Source organism: Molossus molossus, unplaced genomic scaffold (assembly GCF_014108415.1).
Source record: "Molossus molossus isolate mMolMol1 unplaced genomic scaffold, mMolMol1.p scaffold_m16_p_33, whole genome shotgun sequence".
NCBI lineage: Eukaryota > Metazoa > Chordata > Mammalia > Chiroptera > Molossidae > Molossus > Molossus molossus.
This window is the reverse complement of record NW_023425370.1, coordinates 777,116-797,800: the sequence shown is the minus strand read 5'-3', so window position 1 is coordinate 797,800 and position 20,685 is coordinate 777,116. Positions and strand designations below refer to the sequence as shown.

The following is a 20,685-nucleotide window of genomic DNA, read 5'->3' as shown; positions in this document are numbered from 1 at the left end:
TCTGCTGTTACCCTGAGGCTCCTGTCTGCCCAGCACCCAGCCTTTCCCTCTAGGCTCATGGCATCTAAGGCAGCCTGTGGGCACCTTGGTGCCTGCCTGGTGCTGGAGCACCGGGCTGAAGGCTGCAACAGGTAGTTGCGTAATGGTGGATGTATTTAGGAACGTGTTAGATATTTTGTGCTCGTGTTTTATTAACACCAAAATGTTAAGAATCACATTTGAGGTGCTGTGTTACTCAGCAAGAGGTGGGGGACGCAGACGGGGCTCTGAGGCCCCCGCCACTGGCCTATGGTGGCCAGAAGGCGCCACTCCCCTCCCTAAGCACCAGGCCACACGGAAACACTTATTGGCAAACTCCAGCTCATCCTGCTCTCCGTGACCTTTGCCACCTGGACAAAAGTCCCTGCTGTCACCCCACCTGGGCAGTGGCTTTGGTAAACAGACTGTGGGCTGTCAGGGCATGAAAGTGTGCCCCAAGTCAGAACTGCTGCCTTCACTCTGCCCGTTTCTTAAATCCTTTCCCATTCTGAGTAACGGATTCTTAGACTTAAAAAAACCAAAAGCTATTTGAAAAGAAATAGCAGAAACAAACACTCATTCACAATTATAGCACCTACAGTGGGGAGACTTTCTAAGCATTCGGTGCCAGAATGTGTCATTCCAAAGCAAAGTTACTCTCTTGTGGTGAGACAGGTACAAGACAAGCAGGAATGTTGGACACTCTGTAGATTGGTGACACAGGAAAGGATGTAGGACAGGGTGGAGTTGGGCCCCTGCAGGGCAAGGACCAAATCCAGCGCATGGGACACCAGGAGCTCTTGGACCAGCGGGCTGGGGCTCAGGCGCCACCACACCAAGTCCTCTGCCCTCACCTGTTCAGGTACAAGCACTCCACACCAGACCCAGTCTGGCTGTGAACGTGTCTGCCAGGGCACGTGAGGACCCTTCATGAGGCTGGGGCCACACATCATCCACCACTGAGGCCTGGTGCTGTCATCCTAGACAGGAGTCTGGCTGGAGGGGCAGCCAGGTCGGCTTCAGGTATTGGGGGCAGGGTAGCCCTTCTAGGATCTTATGCCCTTCCCCACACACTGACTGCAAACCAGCCCTGCCTCCCTACAGCAAAAGGATGGGCCACCAAAATGGGGTCAGGAGGCAAGAGATGGTCAGGGCAGGAAGTGAGCCTCCAGCGACCTGAGATGGAGACAGAGACAGTGGGCCCTGGGAAGTGGGAGGCCCAGAGAGAGGACAGGGCAGCCAGGAGACAGCAAGGATGCAGCAGAGTGAGGACAGACACAGTGTAGCCAGGAGGCCACAAGCAGAAGGGAGACCTGAGACACACAAGCCCTGAGACATGACGCCCCGAGAGAACCAGGGACTAAGGCACAAAGAGACGGGCCCCTGAGGTGAATGAAGGCCCAAAGAGCACCTGAAGCCCAAAGAAATGGTGGAGCAGATGCCTAAGAAGGGAGAGGCAGGGGCCTAGAGACTGAGGTGCCGAGAAGAGATGGGAACTGGGGGAATAAGGCATGGGGCGGTAAACGGCTGCAGCCCCAAGGGGAGCCGAGCTCTGGCTGTGCTCATCCTGGTTCCAATCTGCTGTGTCCTGAGGGCCAGGTGCTCTGCCTGGCCGGAGGCAGTGATTCGGAGACCCCGGCCTGGGCTGGGAGGCCAGGAGACTCACTTCTTGCTTTTGAATGTACCCAGGATCTTGGGCATGAACTTGCCCACCTTGCTGTCCCTGGTGTCCTCCTCTGTTGGGCCCTCCCCTCCCCCTGGGCCACCGGCCTCCTCCTTCTTGCAGAAGACCTCGAAGCGGCTGTAGACACGCTTCTCCTTGCGCATGCTCTCCATGCGGCGCAGCAGCCGATCACGCTCCTCTGCACTGGCTGGCAGGGTGCGGCTCAGCCGGCCTTGTGTCCCCAGACTGTCGGAGCGGAAAATGGCTGAACACTTGTCCTTGTCGGACATGTCGGGGGCCAGGCCACTGGCAGCTGGGGAACGGCCTAGCTCAGGGCTGCTGTGGGCTGGGGAGGCGGAGGGAACTCCACGGTGCTTCTGGCCATGAGCGCTGATCTGCTCCAGAATGGCTTTGGTGTCATCCCGCAGGTTGCTGCTGTACAAGGCATTGGCCGTGGCTGAGGTCATCCGCGCCCGCGGGCCCCGCTCCTCTCCTGCGGCGATCTCCGCACTGTCACCCCGGCTCAGCGATGGCCGCCGGGGGCTCTCAGGCTGCCCGTTCTCCTGCGGTGCTGGGAAGTCGCCCTCCTCCTCTGTGCGCCGCTCACTCTTGGGACTCAGCAACTGCCTGAGGCGCAAGGAGCCCTTGCGGAGGACCTCCATGGGGCCAGTAGGAGCCTCTTCCACAGGCCCGGTCTTTGGAGACTCTCCAGAGAAGGTAAGGGTGAGGCTGCCCCTGCGCTCTGGCACAGGGGGCACTGGGCTGCCCCTGCGCTCTGGCACGGGGGGCACTGGGCTGCCCCTGCGCTCAGGGTAGGCTGAGGTGGGGCTCCCTTTCTGCTCAGTAAATCCCGTGGTTGGGCTGCCTCTGCGAGCGGGAAGCCCTGGGGTAGGACTCCCTTTCCGCTCAGGGTAGGCTGAGGTGGGGCTCCCTTTGGGCTCCGAGTGGGGCACTTCTACTGGGGGGTTGTCCGGCCCTTGAGGGCAGGTGGAGAGACCCTGGGCCGAAAGGAAGCGGGAGGGCAGCCTGTCAGGGCCGCCCCGGCCCAGTGTGTCGAGCAGCTGGGTGGCAGTGAGGGCGGCGGCTCCCGGCTGCCGCTCAGCCTCCTGGTGCAGCCGCTGTGTGAAGGAGTCACGGAGGTCCAGCAGGCAGCTCTCAAGGCTGCGCCGCTCAGTGCCCGGATTCCCTGGCACTGCCACCTCCTCCCGCCATGCCTGGGACACAACAGCCTTATTGTGGCTGGCAGCAGTGACTGTGGCTGCTGCGGCACCAGGATCACGAGCGGGGCCCTTGTACTTCTCCAGAAGCTCAGCCACCTTGGTGGAGGCAGCAGAGCGTATGGCCTCGCCCCCAGGGCCCAGCATCTCGTTGACTGCCTGCTCCTTGTGCAGCAGCTGCACCTTTTCCGTGGTGGCGGCCGTGGCCCCACCTGTGCCCTCAGCCTGTGACGCAAAGATGAGTGAGGAGCGAAGCCGCGAGCTGCGCTGGATCAAAGGGTTCAGGCGCGAGCGGAAAGAGTCTTGCTTGGCCAGGGCTGCCTCCTCGAGGCCCTCGCGCTCTGGGCCATCGCCACCACCGCTGCCAGAACCAGGCACCAGGCCCTTAGCTGGGAAGGGTGCAGGCAGGCGGAAGGCCGAGGGAAGCAGGTCCCCCGTGGCCACCCTGCCCCCGGAAACCAGCACGTCGTCTTCATAGGCCTCGGCCTCCATGGGCGCTGGCAGGCCTTCCTCACCAGTGTCCTCCCCATGGCAACCACTCAGGTAGGAGGCAAGGCGCCAGTGCCTCAGCCCCGCCCGCCCCTCTGGCCCAACCCTGCGTTCAGGCTCCGCCTCCAGCCCCGTCTCAGGGCCCTGCCTTGCTGCTGCCTGGCAGGGGAAGCGCTGGCCCAGGATGGGGCGAGGGGCCCCACTGGGTTCCAGGCCGCGGGGCCCGGGCCCAAAGGCCGGGTCTGAGCCATGGCGTACCTCGCGCGACTCACTGGACGGCACATAGTCCAGCCGCTGGTGCCCGTCCAGGCCCAGCTCGGGGAAGCGTGGCCCGGCGCCCAAGGTGAAGTCCTCGGGATCTGCGAAGCCGGGGCGGCCCGCGCGCAGCTTCTCGAACAGGCCCTGAGGGCGCATCGACGCAAACTGTGGGTCCCACTGGTAATGCTGCTGGTACAGCTGGTCGCGGTGGAAGTGGCTGGTCTGGAAGCGGAAGTCGTCGCCGTGGCTGAGGAACGTCTGCCGCGACACCTGCCGAGCGGCCGCGAAGTTCTCCACGGCGCCCGCGCCGTCCGCGGCCGCGTAGCTGTGCCGTTTGAAGGCGTCCATCTCCAGGTGCCGAGCCTGGTAGAAGCCCCGCGGGCCTGCGAGCTCAGCACCCGGCCCCGCCTCTGTGTCCCACCGGCGAGACAGGGGCCGCAGCCCCGCGTGCGGCTCCAGGGCGCCCCCGGGCATCCGCAGTGGCTCCTCCCGGCGGAAGGCCGACAGGAAGTGGCGGTCAGGGTCCAAGAAGGAGGGGAAGCCCAGGCCCTCTTCCCGAGCCGGTGGGAAAAGGAGGTGCGCTCGTTTGGGGAAGGAGAAAGGGGTTGGCGCCCCGGTCACCAGGGGCCCGGCCCCCGCGTACGGAGCCAGGGCGTACGCGTCCATGCGGGCCAGCGCCCCGGCCGAGGGCACCAGCGGCTCAGACTGCGCGAAGAGGATGCGGAACTCCTCGTCGAAGCTGGAGACCAGCTCTCCCTGGAACACGTGCGCCAGGCTGCGGTGGATCTTCTCGAAGGACCACATGAAGCTGGGGGCGGGGCCAGAGGCAGAGTCAGGGGGAGGGGCCAGAGCCAGGGGCGGGGCGGGGCGGGGCTCAGCAGCCAGCGGCTGGGGTGTCAAGTCTGGGAAGATGCGGGGCGGGGCGGGGCTGGGCTGCAGGAGCAGGGGTTCTGGAAGAGGCCACCGGGTGGGGCGGCTCTGGGGCTGCGGGGCTGCGGGGCTGCCCACCTGTAGCTCCCACTCATCACCACGTTACAATCCACCAAGAGGAACTTCTCCTTCACGTGGCCCTTGAAGGACTTCCCAGTGCGGCAGTAGTAGGTGGGGCCTGCCACAGTGCGCACGCGCAAGAACTAGGGAGGGAGAGGCGTCAGTGTCTGCGGAGGGGTCTTCCCGCCTCCCCTGCACTGCGCCCCCCTCGGTGCCTCACTCACATCCACGTGGTGCAGGTTGACGCGGCACTTGTCTGCCATGTCGAGAAAGTGCTGCGCGTTCATCTCGTCCAGGAGAATGTAGACCGGGACGCGGCGCGCTGCGGCCTCCAGCACTTCACTGAGAAGGTCCACATCGGTGAACATGTCCATCACCACGGCCACCACCTGTGGGGATCGGGTCAGGGACCAAGGGCAGAACCCTCTGTTGCCCCCACCATTCTCTAGCCGCACCTCTAGGCCCAGGGGGACTCTGAGTCACCCACAAACTGCAAAACGGCCACTAGCCCATCCCAGGGCGGAGTGAGGCCATCAGGGGGTGGGGTCAGGAGGAAGGGGCTGTCAGAGGGGATGTGGGACTGTTGGCCAGGTGGGTGGCCCACGATGGAGCCCATGACAGGCACAGAGCCTGTATGCTGTAGGGGTAGGGCTGTCCTGCTGGGGTGGGTGCTCACCCCTGGGCAGAGCCCTGGATGAAGCAGAGGCAAGGTGAGTGAAACCCCTGCAATCCCACCTGCTTCACGGATATCTGAACCCCCCTGACCCTTGGGTAGTGACAGAAGCAGCAGTCTTTAGCATCTGGACCCGCTGCCTGTCTCTGTGATTTAACAGGTCCCTTCGCTGTTTGCTAACTGCTGGGTGGTGGGTAAGAAGCCCACAGCTGGGTCAGGGCAGGACTAGAGATAAGATTGTGTGAACAATACATCCAGGCCAGGAGAGGGCCCAACTATCCCAGAGCTCCCGAGTTCCTGAGCATCGGCCATGACCATGGACAAGCAAACCTATGCAGAGAATGCAGCTCTCAGCCTGGGATAACCAAACCCTTCATGACCCTACACGTCTGCCAGGGAACCATCACTACATACAGGTGGCCTCACCCTCGGCCCTGAGCTGGCACACACATATCTCACATTCACGCTTCAAGGTCCAGCTCAGGCTGTCCTTCCCCACTGCCCAGTGAAGCCCATGCCAGCGCACCTGCTGGGCAGAGCGGATCATCCTTCGAGCCTCATCCTTGATGCTGGGGCTGTCAGGTGGCGGAGGCTGCACTAGTGTTGTGACCTCAGTGCCCTGGAACCCGAAGGTCAGGGGCCAGCCCAGGTCCAGCTCAGGCACTGCTTGGTCTGAGTTCACGGGCCAGTAGGTACCCGAAGAGCCATCCATGTCCACGTTGGGAGGGCTGCCTTCGGGGGGCTCTTGGGTGACATGCTGTGGGGGCCGAAGGTGGCGGCTCACATGGTCCAGTTCTTCAGGGCACAGGAAGGCAGGTGCCCCCTCCGATGCCAGGAAGCGGTTATAGGCCTCTGGCCCGCCCTCAGCCAGTGCGTCCACTGCCAGGCGATAGTACTCTTTGTAGTGAGGTGGCAGGTACCCTGGTGCCAGTGGGTTGTCTCCCTGGGAGGAGCTCTGGGAGCGACGAGCCATGTTGGGGCCAGGGGCCTGGGGGGGAGGGTGGGCAGGAAGACACATTACTAGGGCAGGGGCACTGGGCCTACTCCCCCCACGCTCAAGTGTGGACACATTGTGTAAGGACTGTCAGTGACCTTGGATGGGCTTGGAGTTCTGCCCAGGCCTGGAGGCCTTTAGGGCACCCCCAGGCCCTAGGATGCCCCTTAGCAGGGGGACATCAGGGGAGCCACGCAGCCTGGGCCCCTGCTCTCACCAAGACCCAGAGAACCTTGTGTCCCAGCTCCCAGGCAGGGCTCTGGCTCCATGTAACCCCGCTAGGGTTGCTTTATGGACTCTGTGGCCCCACACACTACTGCTTCGTGGGCCCTTCCCACCACAATGTTGATATTTTATGACTGTTGGTGTAAAGAACATATAATCTTTATTATGATATTCAGATTTTTCTTCTGATCTTACGAGTTTTTTTGTGGGTCCCTGGCACTGTGCGGACTAGACAAGCTGGCCCAATGCCTGTCCATCCCTGGTGTGGGGTCCCGGGGCCGCTGGCCTTGTCTCTCTGGCTCCTTACCTCCACTGTAGTGTGCAGCTGTCAGGGTTGACCAGGTACCACGCCTGGCCCAAGGTGAGCTCAGACAGAGCTTGTCACTATGTTTGTCTAGCCAGGGGACAGAGTTAAGCTCCGCCCATTGCCCCTGGCCACACCTGCACCCATCCCTGCCCTTTAACCCACCTCTCCCCGCAGCCCTACTTCACACCCTTGCAGATCTGGGCTGCAGCCTCCTCCTCCCCCTGAGCTTAGAGTCCCATCCCAGCCGAGCCCAACCAGGTGTGGTAGCTGTGATCTTTCCAAGTCTCTTTGTTACCGCCCTGCTCTCTACAGATGAAGTCAGAGTCCTCTGCTGTGACCACCAGACTGTGCTGGGCTCTGAATGTGCCTCTCCAACCACACTGCTCGCCCCAACTTCACAGCCTCCCATGGCCCTTCCTGGCCAGGCTGGGGCCTCTCCTGTGTTCCCAGGACCCATCTACACACATCCTTAACTACATGGATACCTGTCCTACCCCAGGAGGAGAGCCCAGGCACTGCTCACCCCACCCCTGCTGCTCCTGCCTCGCTCCAGGCTCCTGGATGTTGGTCCTGGCTAGAGGAAGTGGTTCTCCTAGACCACCACAGCGTGCCCCTCCCCACAGGCAGCTGGGCAAGGCTGACGGAAGGGTCAGGGGCCAGCAGGAGACACTTGCCTGACAGTGTTGGGGATCAGGGCTCCGCTGTGCACAGTGACCTGGGGGACCTTTCCGGCCCGGGCACATTCGGTCTGCATCAGGCACAGCTGCCACCTGGTCCCCGGCAGCGTGCCTGGCACTCCTTTGTGGGCACTGCCTTCTGACAGCCTACGGTCACACGGGTGGCCATACACTCCTCATCGAACCACAGCCAGACTGAGGAATGCCCCGGGGGTATGAAGGGCGGGCCTGACTGCACCAGGGTCTCACTGTGTCTGATCACAGTGTGTGTGGAGGGGTCTCCCACCATATCTGACGGCAGTGGGGGAGTGTCTCACACTGTGTATGCTGGGGGGCACTGTGGTATATGGCTACACAAGGCCACGCAGGGCTTGGTGGCACCTTTCATGTTGGGGGCAACACACTAGAAAAGGTACTGTCCCCCTGGCGGGTTTGGCTCAGTGGTTAAAGCGTCTGCCCGCGGACCAACGAGTCGTGGGTTAGATTCCAGTCAAGGGCATGTGTCTCGGTTTCGGTTCATCCCCGGCCCTGGCCAGGTCGTGAGGGAGGCAGCCAGTCGATGCGGTTCTATCACATCGATGTTTCTCTCTGTCGCACCCTCCCTCCCACTCTATCTGATGAGAAATAGAAAAGTATCCTCGGGTGAGGAATTAAGAAAGAGAAGGAAAAGGTACTGTCCCTCTGCCTTCCCTGGGGAGGGAGCCGGCACAGACTGTCCAGGCTCCGTGCCGTGGGGGTGAGGGAATCCGTGGTGGGTGAAGAATCTTCTCACCCAACAGGACTGGTTGGGAAGGTAGCCCTGCTCGGCCTCCCACAGCAACACCAGGACCTCAGCGACCTGTTCCTTTGCTGGTTGCCATTTATGGGTCTGCACACGCCTGAACTGTGGACTGTAAAGTGGCCATTCCCCAGCTCGAAATGGGGAGCCTCGGCAGCGTGCCTCCCCACACATTTGCCCACCGCGGCCTGCCCTCAGGGAGGGAGGGGCTGTTCTCCTTCAGGACAATGACTCAGCAAGAATCAGCTCCCCGCTGCTGACCTCTGACACGAGCCAGACAGTGTCCGGGGCCCTCAGAGCTCCAGTGGGCTCCCACCAGGGATTTCCGGACCATGGCCCTTCCTGCCCAGGCAGGAGGGGGGTACGGTGCTAATGCGCCAGAGAGGGGCCGCTGTGCCAGATATGTAAGGGCAGGAGGAGGGTCCCTGAAGGAAGGATTGGGGGACAGTAGGAGCCCAGAAGTGACTGGGGAGGGGTTCTGACAGAGGGGTTCATGGACTGGAAGTCGACCTGTTGTCGTTTTCCGGGTGCTCAGGAAGGAAGTTAGCGCACCGCAGGGAGTTAGCGGCTGCCTGGGTGAGTGTCCCATTTACCTACCCGAGTCCAGGGACCTGAGCACCAGAACCAGGGGCCTTCGGCTGTCCCTGCACTCCAGGTGCGAAGGCAGCCGACACCCGGCACCCACGGCGGCCGGACGGGCACCCGGGGGAGGGCCCAGCACTCTCCCCAGGTTCCAGCTCGGCCTCGAGGGCGGACGGGAGTCAGCAGCGCCTGGGCAGGCTCGGCCTGGGCCCGGGCCCCTTCCCATTCGGCTCCCCCTGGGCCCGCCTCGTGCGAGGGCGCTCGCGTCCTCACCCGGGCGCCGCGGCCCGGCCCGGCACACGCGGCCGCTCGCGCACCCCCCCCGCCCGCCCGGGTCGCGCAGCCCCGGCGCAGGTGCCGGCGGGAGGGCCGCCAGGTGAGGCCGCACGGGGGGCGCCGCGCCGACCCCGCCCCGCCCCGCCCCGCCCCGCTCCAGCCGGGGAGGGGGCCTACCTGGCCAGGTGCGCGGGGTCTCAGGACAACGACAGCAGGAGCCGACCGCCGCCCAGCGGCCTCGCGGTCCGGTCCGTCCGGCAGCCACTCCCTGCCGCGGCCCGCCCGCCGCGCGGCCTGATTCACGCGCCCGCCCCCGCCCCGCCCGCTCCCGCCGCCGGCCTGCCCGGGCAGCACCTGGGGGCGGGGCGGCCCCACCCGCGGCGCGCCCGCATTCCTGCGCCCGCCCGCCCCCCGGACCCGGCTGCTCCCCGGGCTCCGCCGCGCCCGCCGCGGCACGTCCGGGGACCCCAGCCGGGCGCGCCCGGACACCGCCGGAGGCCCGAGCCCCCATCTGTTCGGCGAAGGCTCGAGGTCCCTAGGTCTGACCCCTCACCCTCGCCCCGGAAGTCGAGGTGACTGGGAAGTTCCGGCTCCGTCGCTAGGAAACGGGCCAGCCCGACGCGAGGGGCGGAGCCTCTGGTCTCGCTCCGGAGTTGGGGAGGCAGGTGACACAGGTGAGGCTGCGGGAACCGCGCCCAGCCCGGGGCGCGGCTGGGCCTAGGGACCTTGTGAGTACAGGGGACCCCCTCACAATACCGGGGCACCCTCCACTGTGGCGCCGGGAGAGGACCCCCTCCTCACACACCAAAGCCTGCAAGAACCTGGGACCCTCCAGGTTTTCAAGGACTGCCCACACAGAACCCCCCACAGTGACACCCACACCTAGAGGGGAGTCACGCACACAGGGGGCACCTTTCCACAAAAATGGACCCTACACCAACCGTTACACACACACTTGCTGGCCCCCACAGGCCACACACACAGGTTCAAGGTACTTTGCACCCCCACCCCCACACGGACAGGGGACCCCACACACACTGTACTCACACACACCAGTGCCCACATATATAGGGGGCCCTACACACACCAACCCTTCTACCACACACCTGACCTCACGCACACGGGGACCCACACATACGGCACCGACACGCACACCAAGTCCGGCACATGCCTGTCATCCGGGTACACCCCAGTGTCCACACGCAAACAGGACCCACGTTCACTGACCTCCACACAGGGACCCTCCCCACAGAACTCTGCCCACATGTCAGACCCTACAGGAACACTGAGTCCCCCACACACCAGGGACCCTGCAAGTGCCAACCACACGGAACAGGGGACCCTGTTCACACCGAGCACCCCACACACACACACTGCCCTCCATGCACGTACAGAAGCCCCGAGCTGTCCCTGGTGCCTCCATTCCCCCAGTGCCCCCCAAACACTTTGCAGCGCTACTCAGAGCCCTGGTTTCCCATCAGACCCTCCTTTAGGGCCCCTGCCGCCTCCCCAAGCACTCTCCCCAACTGCCACAGTGCCTGCGCCCCTCTGCCAGTCTCTTCACTTCTCCTCATCCTCTTCCCACCAGACCCAGTTTTCTGACTTTAGGGTCATTCTGCCCCCAGACACTCAGCAACACTCCAGTAGAGCCAGCATGGTGGCCCTGGGCATGGGTCAGACCACTGCCCGGGCAGCGGTGCTGCGGTGGGTTACCTGGCAGTGGGGGACCCGGACCAAGCCTCCGGTAGGGGAGGTCTCCCCGAGATGTGAACTTTGGAGTCAGCCAAGCGGACTCCAGGGGTGTGGCTTCCAGGCCCTGACAGCAACACCGGCCAAGGCCAGGATAAAAGAAGGCTAGGGGTCGTAAAATTTTTTTAAAAAACAGAGGCTGGTAAATAAAAAATATAAAAAAAGAAAGAAGGGGGGGGCGTGGAGGGTCCGCGGAGTGGGGCTGGGCTCTGGCCTGTGCAGAGACCAAGCTTGTCCAGCTGGCAGCCCGTGGTTTGGAGCAGGGAGGTGGGTACGGGACACCCCACCCTGGGGTTGTGGTCAGGGCCTGGGACCAGAGGACAGGTGAGCCAGGGATGGAGGGGCAGGCGACCGAGGGTGAAGGGGACGGACTGTGGCCAGAAGCTCTCGTCAAGCATCCCCACTCCAGCTCTGGCACACACACCAATGACCGGGGCCGACCCGCCGGTGGTTGGGAAGCCAGTGGGGTGCTGTGTGAGTGCCTGTGGTCCTGTGCTTCCATTTGGCACCTGCTGAGTGTCCACCAGGCCCACTGCCCCTGCCACTCTGAGCACACCCACCCTGCCCTTTCCTACCCTCCAGGAGCATGAGCAGTAAGAAGGGAGGCCCAAAGCACCATCAGGGACAGGCATCCCTCCCTGGGACCAAGCCCAGATCCGCTGCTGGTGAGTGAGCCCGCCTTCCGACCTCCAGGCCACCCTACTCAGACACTAACTTGTGAGACCCTCTACGCAGCCACCCGGCACGCTCCCCCTGAGAAGACCTTCTCCTCTGAGCTAGGTGTGGGTGTGGGAGACTGAGGACTGCGAGCTCAGATGTCCACTCCAGGCCCTGGGGATGGAGGTGGGCCTGGGGGTCAGTGTTCAGAGGAGCATAGCTTCACAACATACAGGGGTGGAAAGCAGGTTCTGGAACAAAGCGGGGTTTGAATCCATGCTGGGGAGTCTCAGGCTAAGTCTGTGGTCCACTCTGACCCTCTACTCCACCAGGGCTATCCTGTGCTTTTCCTTGCCTGCTGCTGCTCTCTCAGGCCACCTTCTCCATAGCCATTTCCAGGCTGAATGGTGACCGCTTGTCCTTGACTCAGTCCTGCTGTGGGTCTGGAAGGGCACCTCCTGCCATGCCCACCCCCACTGGTTGTCACTCCCCTTCTCCGAGTCCATTTCTTCTCTGTCCTGATGCTCATTGGAGTTTTTGCTAAGCTGCCAACCCCTTCCAAGCTGCTGCTCCGGGTTCCTCAAGCACCCAGGCCTGCATGGGGGTCTGTGCTTGCTGAGAGAGAGCCTACCCTGTTCCCCAGAGGCAGCCCTTCTGCTTGGAGTGGGACCCCCGAAGGCCCCAAGGTCATAGGACCTGGCTGGCTGGTGGCGACTGCTCTTCATGCCAAGCCGGGTCAGACCCTAGTCTCCCAAATAGCCCCAGCCGCGTCTGAGGCGGGAGCCTTCCTGGAACAAGAATGATGGGCTCAGGTGCCGCTGGCTGCTTCCGCGATCAGGCCTGGGACTTGCAATAAACAGGAGGAGGGCAGGTGCGCCCGGAAGCTGTGCTGGGGGCCTGTTCCTCCTTCTGCCACCTGCTGACTGTCCACTGGGGACAGTCACCCGTTCCACCGCAAGCACTGCCCTGGACCACATCTGGCCAGGGTGCCTGGGGCCTCTACAGGAACACCTCTGCCTCAGTTTCCCCGAGCGAGCGCCCTGCCTGGGCACCCTCTGCCTGCTGAGTTGGCCTGCGAGGGCATGTAGTCGCGTGGTCTTTGCAGTGCCCTGTGCAGTGGGCATCAGCTTCACTTTGCAAATGTGAAAATGGGCCCACAGATGTCCCACAGCCAGACTGCCACCCAGCCCTCTGCAGGTACCTATAGGTGGCTCACATCGTCACCGTACCCCCCGACTGTCAGAGCCTCTGCCACCCCCACGCTCCCCAGGCCTTACCTGGCCTTGGGTCTGGAGCACCTCAAGGCCCTCGCTCTGGAGCTGCTCCAGGGCCATGGCCAGCTCCAGTCCCTCCATGCGCACCCAGGCCTGCTCCTCCTGTAGCTGCTGCAGCCACAGCTGCTCCTCCTGCCACAGCTGCTCCCGCCACAGCTGCTCCTCCTGCCACAGCTGCATCTGCAGCTGGACCTGCCTTCGACGGTCCTCCAGCAGCAGCTGCTCCTGGGCCAGGCACAGCTGGACCTCGTGGAGCCTCAGCAGCTCAGGGCCCAGGCTCAGCGGGAGGCCCCCAGGCCGGCAGTCTTCCATGTCCGCAGTGGGGACTATCACCAGCTCAGACCCCAGAGCAGCGGCCTGCCCTGGCCTCTCTGCTGCCTGTGGCTGCTCTGGCCTGGCCACCTTGGGATGTTCCTGGGGAGCTGGCTGGCTGTTGGTCACGTGCCCCAAAGGGGCCACCCCTGTTTCTTCCAGAGGGCCCCCTGCGTCGGGGGGCGGGGGCTTGGCCTCAGGGCCCTGCGGCTCTGTGGCCTGCTGTGCCCTGCCTGCCCTCCTGGCTCGAGATTTTCGAGCTCGGCTCCGTTTCCCGGACATGGCCCTGATCCGGCGTCTGCTCCCTGGGGGCCCTGGCTCATCGGCAGGCAGCCTGGATCCGGTGGGCCCAGAGGGCAGCCCAGGAGCCCACGGTGGGCCCTCTGCAGCTGCTGCCCCTGTGCCTGCCCTGCCCCTTGGCTGGTGCCCACGGCCCCGCGGCTCCAGCCCTGGCTCTGGCTGTGGGCCTCACGGGCCGACTCGGCGCGCCGGGCCACGCCGGGGAGTTTATAGGGACTCGGCGGCAGTGGCTCAACAGCACGGAGGCTGAGTAACGCGCTGACACAGGGCAGGACTTTACGGGCCACAGGCCTGGTCCGCCAGACTGGGAGGGAGACAGAGAAACTGGAGGAGGTGACTCTCAGCAGCTAGACCGCCAACTACGCGTAGGGCGAGTCTAGTCCTGCCCTGGGCGGGCATCCCCAACGTGTCCTACCCCTGGTCCCGGGGTGCAAGCTCCAGGCCACTGGGCTGGGAGCTGTACCCCCTGCCACACTGACCACCCTGAGAAGGCTCTTACTGGCCACAGACAGTCCAACCCAGTTAGCCTGGGAGACACTGGCCCTGGGCCTCTCTGAGCACCGGCCCCGCCAGCACAGAGAGGAGCCCGCAGCAGAGGAGCCCAGCGCACTGTGGAGACCGTGGACCCTCTGGCCCAGCCTGGGGGCTGCCCTGGTGGCTGGTGGCAGAGACTGGGCCCTGAAAGGCTCCACCTTGTGGACCGAGCTGGGGCCGCGGGGCGTCCAGCCTGCCGGGGTGCAGGTGCAGGGGGGCTGTGGAGCTGTCCTGGTTGGATTTCCAGCTGCCCTGCTACCGAAGCCCTGAGGAGCCCCCTGCTGCCTTTGGGTGAGGGGACGCAGAGGAGCCTGAGCGCCAGCGTCCCCTGGGCTTCCTGTTGGGAGGAAGGCTCCAGACTCTTCCACCCCAGCGTTTCCCCAGCCCGGGGCCCCTGACTCACACCCACGCCCAGGGCCCCATCCCAGCCAGCACTGCCTCACTGGCTGGACTGGTTTGCCTGGCCCAGCCCTGCCTTCATCCCCCTCCCCCCCCGAAAATGCTCAGCCTTTGCCCTGGAGGCTTGAGGAGGTAGACTGTGGCCACCAGCCTGGGTGACACACAGAACGGAAGGGCCTCAGCGCCGGCCAGACTTAGGGGGGGAGGTGGGCAGTGGGGCGAGCACCTGAGGCACAGCCTCCCCGGGGCTCCGCAGCGCCGGGGGCTTCAGGCCCAGGTGCGGGCGCTGCCATCCCCTGCAGCACGTGCGTGGCCTGTGCTTGCTGTGCAGGACGCGGCCTGGGCGCTCGTTAAAGCTGCTGCAGGGGTGGGTGCCTCCTAACAGCCAGCACACAGCTGCTCCGCGGTGGCCCATAAATGCCTCCTGAGGTGGAGGGGGAGGGGCGGGTCCACACACCAACCTCACTGACGCCCCCAGGGAAGCCGGGAGAGAACCGCCAGTTGCCGAGGAAGACTGGCCAGCAGGCAAAGGGGCCCATCCCCCCCGAGGCCCCCACAGGTGAGAGCCCGTGCCCCCACAGCCAGTGTTTGGCCAGGTGCGGGTGGGGCGGACTCAGGGCTGGCTGGCAGAAAGTGGGTTGTCCTGGGCCGGTCTCATGGGGTGTGCATGTGAGTGTGAATGTGTGTGAGTGAGCATGTGTGAGTGGGCATGTGTGTGAGCATGTGTATGTGTGCATGTGAGTGAGCACGTGTGAGTGAGCATGTGTGTGTCACGTATGTGAGTGTGCATATGTGTGGGTGAGCATGTGTGTCACGTATGTGAGTGGGTGTGTGTGCATGTGTGTGGGTGAGCATGTGTGTGCACGTGTGTGAGCATGTGAGTGAGAGCACGTGCGTGACACGTGTGTGAGTGGGCGTGTGTATGAGCATGTGTATGTGTGTATGTGAGTGAGCATGTGTGTGACACGTATGTGACTGGGTGTGAGTGTGCATGTGTGTGGGTGAGTGTGAGCGCATATGTGTGGGTGAGCATGTGTGTGCACGTGTGTGAGCATGTGAGAGCACGTGCGTGACACGTGTGTGAGTGGGCGTGTGTATGAGCATGTGTATGTGTGCATGTGAGTGAGCATGTGTGTGGGCACCTGTGTGAGTAAGCACAAGTGCTCACAGGGCGAGCCTGTGGCATGTCCCTCCCGGGAGCCACCAGAGCCCTGTCTTCCCTGCTCCCACTGCCCCAGCCCCTGCTTTTCAGTGAGGCAGGGCTGAGCGGATAGCTTCCGGCACCTCCCAGGGGTGTGGCCTCTTGGGGAGCCTCTTCCCCTCACCCTCCAGCATCTTGGGCTTGGGGGTCACCCTCCTTCCACCCCTAATGCCAGAACATTGTCTGCTCTGTGTGCTGTCGCCCTCCAGTGGCCGGAGCCAACCCCCAGGAGGGCATCCCAGGGACCGGGAAGGTGTGGCGCTGCCTCAGGGACCTCCAGCCTCTCTGCTCCTGGGCGCTGTCGTCCCCTGCAGCCCCCACTGTGGCCTGCAGGCACTTTACCTGAGCCTGCCTCCAAACTGGGATGCAGCTGCCACTCAGGGTGTCCTCAAACCCCAAACACAAACCCTCTCCTTTCCGGCCCTCTGCATCCAGTCCCCCAAGACTGCTCTGGTGGCCCTGTGCCTCCACCCCCACCCGCCCCGCCCTGGACCCCCACCAAGGGCCAGGATAGAGAGCCTGACCTTGACCTGAGGACAGGGGTGGACCATAGAGGTTTGCCACATCCTGTTGATTTAAAAAAAAAAATCCTCACCAGATGATATGCTTATTGGTGTTTTAGAGAAGGGAAGGGAGAGAGAGAGAAACTGACTAGTCGCCTTCCCGTACTCACCCAACTGGGCATCGAATCCGCAACCCAGGTGTGTGCCCTGACCTGGAATCAAACCCTTGACTCTTCGGTATATGGGATGATACTCCAACAACGGAGCCACACCAGCCAGGGCCTAATGCTGACTGTATAGAAGTCCCAGTGCCCGATGGACGGGGCTCTGGGCAGCGGGGGCAGAGCCTGCTGTCGGAGCAGAAGCAGGACTTATTGGAAGGACATCAGTATCTAGAGATTGGGGCTGGACGTCGGGTTAGGTACCCCTTGTCACCGGAGGCCAGCACCACTGCAGACGACTCCCCCGTCCTTTCTGACTGTCCTACCCTGGGGCCTGGAGATCCCGACTTCCTGTGAGAAGCGAAGCCTGCGCTGGGTGGCCCTCTGGAGGTCAGGGAACGAGACGGCCGTCTCCTCCCATTCTGGCCTCTGCAGTGGGAAGTGGGTTCCCACAGAGTTCCCAGGAATGACACCTGACCTTCAGGTAGGACAGTCGACCCTTCTCAAAGGCCAGCGGCTCTGTGGGACCTGCAGTGCCTCAGGGGGCCCTGGGCTCCCCGTTGGGAGTGGCAGCAGGCTTGAGTCTGAGACCCGTCCTGTCTCTGCCCTGTCAGCCAGCCTCTGGGTGTGGGCCTGTGGGGTCCACAGTGGTTCTCTGCCTGAGGTCATTTTTCTCACCCTTGCTTGGTTTCCTACCAACATCTTCCCAAGCTGGGGGCTCAGAGGGCTGGCAGTGACCCGTCCCGTCTGGGACGGGCACTGTCTGGTCCTTCCCTTTGCTCTGTGGGAGGCTGGACGGCTCTGGCTGGGTGTAGAGTCAGGGCACCTGCCCTGTCCTCAGGTCAGGAGGTGGTGGCTGCGAGGGCTCTGCTGACACGCCCGGTGTGGGAGCCCAGCAGCTGCCTGGACCACAGCTTGGGGGGCCCTGGATCCACGAGCCCTCTCCCCACCCCAGGGCCAGCTGCAGAGGACCGAGCAGCCACTGTCATCCAGTGTGCCTTCCGGCAGCTTCTGGCGCGAAAGGGGCTGGCCCTCCGGCGGCAGGAGCACAGCGAGTATCTGGAGCAGATGGAGAAGCTGCAGAAGGAGGTGAGGCCCGGGGCAGGGTCCTAGGGCCAGGGGCCAGCGGCCAGCAGGGGTGGGAGCTCAGGGTGCTGGGGCCGTGACCTCCCGTGACCCCAGGGCTGTGTCCCTTGCAGGCCTTCCTGGCCCTGGTGCACCAGGAGCGGGAGGCAGCTCGGCGACAGAGGGAGAAAGAGGAGGAAGCCGAGCGGCGGCGGCAGGAGGAGCGGCAGCGCCAAGCGCGTCTGCTGGATGCAGCCTTCGAGGGCAACCTGGGGGAGATCACTGCTGTCCTGCGGGAGGTCAGTGGGGCAGGGGTCAGTGGGCCGGGCGGGCAGCGGCGGGGCACAGGTGACCCAGCCTGGGCGCAGGTCGATGAGCTGCTGACTGGCGAGGGCGTGGGCCACGACGAGGCGGGCATGGCCCAGCGGCGACGGCGGCGCGTGGCCCTGCTGGAGTGCGAGGACCCCCGCGGGAACACACCGCTGTCCGAGGCTGCAGCAGGCGGGCAGCCCCTGGCCATCAGGCTGCTGGCCGAGCAGGGCGCTAGCCCCAACTGCAAGGTGGGTGCCTGGGGGGCAGGGTGGGGGGCAGCACTGGGTGCAGACCTGGCTGAGAGCACCCTCCTGCAGGGCGCCTTTGGCAGGACGCCGTTATACCGAGCCGCTTTCGGGGGCCACCTGGAGGCTGTGGAAATGCTTCTGAAGCTCGGAGCTGACCCCCGGGTGTATGCGGAGGATGGGAGCACCCCGGAGCAGGTGGGAGCAGGAGCGGAGCAGGTGGCCGTGCTGCAGCTGAGGCTGTAGCTCCTGGTTTCCGAGTGCTGCTCTGGCCAGGCCTCTCCCTGTGCCCAGGGCCCTGGCGTCTGCCTTGGGGAGTCGTGTCCCCTTGGCGGTGGGGAAACGGAGGCTGGCTACTTCTGTGTCTGCCATCCATTCATTTACACAAGCCTCGATTTTACAATTTTGAACTTTCTTTTGTAAAATACAAATCAAAGTTGCATGGCTTGATGGCTCACAGAGGGAACAGTCATGGAGTCAGCACCTGAGTCCCAAGCCTCATCCCTTCCCAGAGAACCTGTTGTCCAGTCCCTGCATCACTCCTGGGGGGCAGGTGGCACTTGAGAGGAGCCAAGTGGTGAGGAGCTGCTGCTGGGGAGGTTTGGGCCAGGGTGGCCCCAAGGGCTGTGTCTTCCAGGGTGAGGTCTCAGGGGGACAGGAAGAGAGAACTGCAGGGGTCCCTGTGCGAGAATCCTGAGGGCGGGCACTGAAGCAGGCGCTGAGGGGCTTGCTGTGGGGCAGAAGAGAAAGAGGGCATCTGTTTTTGGGGAAGCTGCACCGATGGTCAAGGTGCCCAAGCGAGCAGGGGAGCCCCGTTCTGCAAGCCGCCGCCTTTTCTCTAAAACCGGGCAGTACAGCATGTCCGCCCCAGGCTCTGTACCACACAGACCCTGACCAGGATCCTGTCCCTAGGTGGCCTCGCTGGACGCTGTGGCCAGCGTGCTGCGGTCGTGGGACCTGAGCCTTACAGAGGCCATGCTCCGGAACATGGAGGCCGAGCGGCAGCGCCGGGTGCAGGAGGCCGAGCAGCACCGGGAGGCAGAGGCCAAGCGGTAGGCCAGAGGGAGGAGGCTCCCCCGCAGCCCCCCAAGCGATCCTCTGACCAGCCTCTCCCTCCCACCCAGCATGAACCTCGAAGTGCAGCAGCTGGCGAAGGAACGGCAGCAGTGCCACAAAAAGGTGAGCAGCAGTCTGGGAGCACCAGGCAGGGGGAGCCCCAGGCAGGGGGAGCCCTTGGGGGCGGGGGTGGGGCAGTGAGCAGGCAGGGAGGAGGCAGAGCTGGGTTTGGAGGAACCGAGGAGGAGGAGCTGGGCGTGGGGAAGAGGAGACACTGGCAGGACTGACCTGGTGCGCAGGGCTCCCGGCCAGCCTTGCCCACCGGCCACTCTCCCGCAGCTGCAGCAGGCCTACTGCGAGCTCAGCCGGAGGACTGCCGAGCACGACCACTGTGAACAGAGACGCATGGGCAAGGCCCAGCTCACGCTGCAGGTGGGGTCTCTCCCTCCAGGCCTGGGGTTTCTGGGCCAGTCTTCCCCTCCCAAACACGGCGGCACCTTCCAGCAGCGGCCTCCTGGGAGCGGGGTGGAGGGCCTCTGGGAGCTGAGGGGTAAAGCTGTGTTCTGAGCCTGGTATGGGGCCCCCCTCCTCCAGGCCATCAAAGACGCAGAGGCTCAAGTGGACAGGCTGCGGCAGGAAGCCCAGAAGGCTGAGGAGAGGCTGGCTATGGCCAGGCTGGAGCTGCGGGAGCAGACCCAGGAGGGTGGGCGGGGCTGGGGCTGGGTGGCTGGAGAGGCCAGGCCCGGGGAGGGCCACCAGTGTTGGGAGCTCAGGCCAGCCCAGCCTGTGTCCCCACAGGGGAGGAGGAAGTCCTGGGGCTGAAGTGCCAGGTCACCGAGCTGCATGACGTGCTAATGAAGGATGTGGGCGACCGAATCCAAGCTGACGGCCGGTAGTGGTCAGTGGTCCGGGTTGGGTGAAGGCCAAGCAGAGGGTTCAGGCAATAGCGGTGACTTGGTGGCTGCCTCCAGGTGGCCTCTTGTTATCGACCCTTCCGGCCAGGCAGCCACCTTCCTGCGCTACCAGGACACCAACTACGTGGATGCGGTGAACCCAGACCACCTGCGGCCGGAGAGGATCCGGCTGGCACTGCTGGGGGCACTCAGGTGAGGTGGTGGGAGACGGGCACACGGGCCCCTGCCCCGCTCGCCTCTCCACACTCACCCTGCGCCACAGCAGGTACGGGAAGCCGCTGGTGTTCGACCTGCGTGAGGTGGACTTGTTTCCAGTGGTGCAGCAGCAGCTGGAGGCAGTGCAGCGGGGCCTGGCCCAGGAGCTGCTGAGCCGCCGGCTGCTGGAACAGGACAGGTACCTGTCGCTGCTGTGGCCCACAGACGGGCCGGAGTACGGCCCCACCCAGTTCCAGGAGGCCCGTCTGGGGCAGTTCCGCCTCTTCTTTGTCACCAAGGTTCCATGGCCCCCAGCTGAGCAGCTGCAAGTCTTGCTCCCAGTGCATGTCCAGCTGCCCAGGGGAGGCCTTTGACGCCAATAAAGCCAAGCCTTGGGACTGCCACTGTGTGGGTGTCCATGTGTGTGCGTGCGCCTGTGCCGGGGGGTGGGGCAGAGCATGCCCATCCACGTGCCCGGCCGGGTGGGAGCCCCAGCTGGACACTGGTTTGCAGGACTTGGGGTGGATGTCCCCTGCCTGCAGGTAGGTGGGCCCACCAGTCCCTCCAGATATGGAGCGGCACAGAGTGTGGGTGGGGGAGACTTGGGAGTCCAGTGACCACCCTTCCAGGGCCCAGCCTCGGAGAAGCAGAAGTGAGGGTG

The 20,685-nt window shown here is 64.1% G+C and overlaps 3 protein-coding genes across 3 annotated transcripts; 1 reads left to right on the top strand and 2 right to left on the bottom strand.

Moving 5' to 3' along the window:
* Positions 1-171: 171 nt before the first annotated feature.
* Positions 172-9,412, bottom strand: FAM83H (family with sequence similarity 83 member H). The gene is made up of 5 exons (XM_036281277.1): positions 9,325-9,412; positions 5,835-6,296; positions 4,860-5,024; positions 4,654-4,778; positions 172-4,453 (listed from the first exon to the last, which is right to left on the bottom strand). Exons 2-5 carry the CDS (start codon positions 6,279-6,281, stop codon positions 1,681-1,683), a joined length of 3,510 nt encoding a protein of 1,169 aa, XP_036137170.1. The 5' UTR covers positions 6,282-6,296; positions 9,325-9,412; the 3' UTR covers positions 172-1,680.
* A 2,884-nt stretch (positions 9,413-12,296) lies between these two features.
* LOC118643255 lies at positions 12,297-13,421 on the bottom strand. Its single transcript, XM_036281217.1, has 2 exons — positions 12,831-13,421; positions 12,297-12,341 (listed from the first exon to the last, which is right to left on the bottom strand). The coding sequence occupies exons 1-2, from the start codon at positions 13,419-13,421 to the stop codon at positions 12,297-12,299; spliced, it is 636 nt and encodes a 211-aa protein (XP_036137110.1).
* IQANK1 (IQ motif and ankyrin repeat containing 1) lies at positions 13,420-20,398 on the top strand. The gene is made up of 12 exons (XM_036281216.1): positions 13,420-13,513; positions 17,079-17,326; positions 17,437-17,601; positions 17,671-17,862; positions 17,932-18,057; positions 18,772-18,911; positions 18,984-19,038; positions 19,255-19,347; positions 19,510-19,618; positions 19,714-19,807; positions 19,887-20,021; positions 20,095-20,398. The coding sequence occupies exons 1-12, from the start codon at positions 13,420-13,422 to the stop codon at positions 20,396-20,398; spliced, it is 1,755 nt and encodes a 584-aa protein (XP_036137109.1).
* Positions 20,399-20,685: the final 287 nt, after the last annotated feature.